Source organism: Branchiostoma belcheri, unplaced genomic scaffold (assembly GCF_001625305.1).
Source record: "Branchiostoma belcheri isolate BF01 breed outbred unplaced genomic scaffold, Haploidv18h27 scaffold1608, whole genome shotgun sequence".
In the NCBI taxonomy this organism is placed as follows: domain Eukaryota; kingdom Metazoa; phylum Chordata; class Leptocardii; order Amphioxiformes; family Branchiostomatidae; genus Branchiostoma; species Branchiostoma belcheri.
In genome coordinates, this window is record NW_017803056.1 from 1 (window position 1) to 2,692 (window position 2,692).

Sequence of the window (2,692 nt, forward strand, 5' to 3'; positions counted from 1 at the left end):
TTATGTATGAAGTTTCCTGAGTAAGTGTATGTACGTATTATGTTTATGTATGTAGAGTCTGACTACATATATATGCTACAATATGCACCATATGCTACAATAACACTTACTCCGACGTAATACTTTACCTGAAACGGAGTATTTTCTTACTCCGAAACGGAGCGATCTTTACTCCGGAGTAAGTGTATTTGTAGCATATGGTGCATATTGTAGCATATATATGTAGTCAGACTCTACATACATAAACATAATACGTACATACACTTACTCAGGAAACTTCATACATAACACATGTCACATTTGCATGGATATTGATGTTGTGTATAATGACTTGGAAAGTATCGTGGTATATTTCATGTGCACATAAACCTCGCCTCATTTCTCCCTTGCCCAAGAAAGAGAAAGGAAGCATGTCTTTCGTCTGCGAAATCTGTGACAAAGAGTTTGCTCGTAAGTTTAACCTTGATCGTCACCAGGAAAGAAAACACCGAGACGAGTCGGCTGTTGCCTCGGGGGAAGTCGTCGTAGATCCCGAGACAGGATCTTACCGAAAGCGCGATGTTTTTGACGACGACTCCGACATATCGCATGAACATGACACTGACGCGCTTGATTCATCAGTCGATGAGGAAGACGAAGAGGACGAGGAACCGACCGTGTCACAAGATGAAGTAACCGTCTCAGACGAAGATGAATCTGTGGTGGACTCTGAGGAGGCAGAGTCAGTGACAGAAACCGACAGCGATGAAAGTGATTCTGAGAGTGATGCAGACTCGGACGTTTCTTCCAACACGGCTTCTTATGGTGAAAGTGAAGAGTACGGCTACGACAGCGGTGATGAGGAAGAGTGGACGCTCTATCGAGACTGGTCCATTCCACTCAAGCACGAACCAGGCGATGTCCCTCAACGCGTGATCAAAGAGACAAAACGCGCTGGCAAAAAGTTTTACCTTGTAGAGTTTGCTGCCATGCCTCGTTACGGTTACAATATCGAGTACAGCAAGAACTGGGTCCCAGAGCAGAAATTGATGACAAAATACGGCTACCTCGTTCTGAAATAATACAGCATCGTCCTTCTGCCGATAGGACAACTAGTCCTAATGTAACAGCGATACCTACATGGCAAGACGTAAGCTGTCTTGCGAGTTTTTCGGAACAATCTTGACCTGTAAGTGATCAATAAAGTGTGACGAACCCTACTGCCTTTTGCGTCGTTGTGTCGATGTATGCACGCATGAGACACAAACATACGTGACATAGATATGAACCACTAGTTCACTTACTCCGGAGTAATAATTTACTCCGACGGTTATGTATATGCATATACAATATATCTACACATCGATATCATACATGTGAGAATACATGATACGGACAACCATGCCAAATATACTTAACTTGCTACAAATGAACTTACTCCGGAGTAATATTTTTACTCCAAAACGGAGTAATAGTTACTCCGGAGTAATATTTTACTCCGGAGCAACACGTTTATATCGATATATGTATATGTAGATGCACACACAGAGACACACACACGCGCGCGCCCACTCCGACGGTTAGGTATATGCATAATATACGATATATCTACACATCATACATGTGAGGATACACGATACGGACATCCATGACAAATATACCTGCTACTTGCTACAAATAAACTTACTCCGGAGTAAAAGTTTTACTAAAAAAACGGAGCAATAGTTACTCCGGAGTAATATGGCTACTCCGGAGTAATATCTTACTCCAAAAATACTTACTCCGGAGTAATATTTTACTCCTGAGCAACACATTTATATCGATATATGTATATATAGACACATACATACACGTATGTGTGATGGGAACATATGTATACATGTGCATATATACAAAGTAAATGAGTCACTCATGAGTCACTTTCGCCGGATATCACATCCAATCAATGATAACAATCGGGTCATGAAAGTGATCATAAAGCATTGACTCTTCTGAATTAATAATCAATAAAACCGATAACCAAATACACCCCATAAAACCCTACAAACCCTTTCGCGGGATATCACACCCAATTTTTCCGTTCATCAAAATGGTTCCGTCCACCCCCAATTATGCATACATTACCCGCCAATCGATATATGTCAATCATATTTCTCAATACTGTTCTTAATTATGCACGCATCAGAATTATGAATACAATTAAACCGATTAATGACTCTCATTATTTAAATCATTAACTAAAATCCTAGCATAAATATGCATAAATCTTTCATGGAGCGTTGCCTGAACGACAGGTAACACAGGTAGCCGGGTTCAAACAAAAATGTTATTCACCACTAGCTCACTTACTCCGGAGTAATCATATACTCCGACGGTTATGCATATGCATATTTATACACATCATGCATGTGAGGATACACGATACTGACAGCCATGACAAATATACGTACTTGCTACAAATACACTTACTCCGGAGTAAAAATTTTACTCCAAAACGGAGTAATGGTTACTCCGGAGTAATATCTTACTCCAAACATACTTACTCCGGAGTAATGTTTTACTCCGGAGCAACACGTTTATATCGATATATGTATACACACGCATACATACACATACATACACACACCAGTGAAGACTTGTGCTTCTGCTGCTGCTTCTTCTGCTGATACGCCATGGCTTTTTTTGTCTCGATCTTCACTCGCTGTCGACGGTA

General features: G+C 40.6%; 1 protein-coding gene across 1 annotated transcript; it reads left to right on the forward strand.

Moving 5' to 3' along the window:
- The first annotated feature begins 409 nt into the window (after positions 1-409).
- On the forward strand, positions 410-1,109 carry LOC109466238 (clumping factor B-like). The gene has a single exon (XM_019763911.1). It carries the CDS (start codon positions 411-413, stop codon positions 1,059-1,061), a length of 651 nt encoding a protein of 216 aa, XP_019619470.1. The 5' UTR covers position 410; the 3' UTR covers positions 1,062-1,109.
- The last annotated feature ends 1,583 nt before the right edge of the window (positions 1,110-2,692 follow it).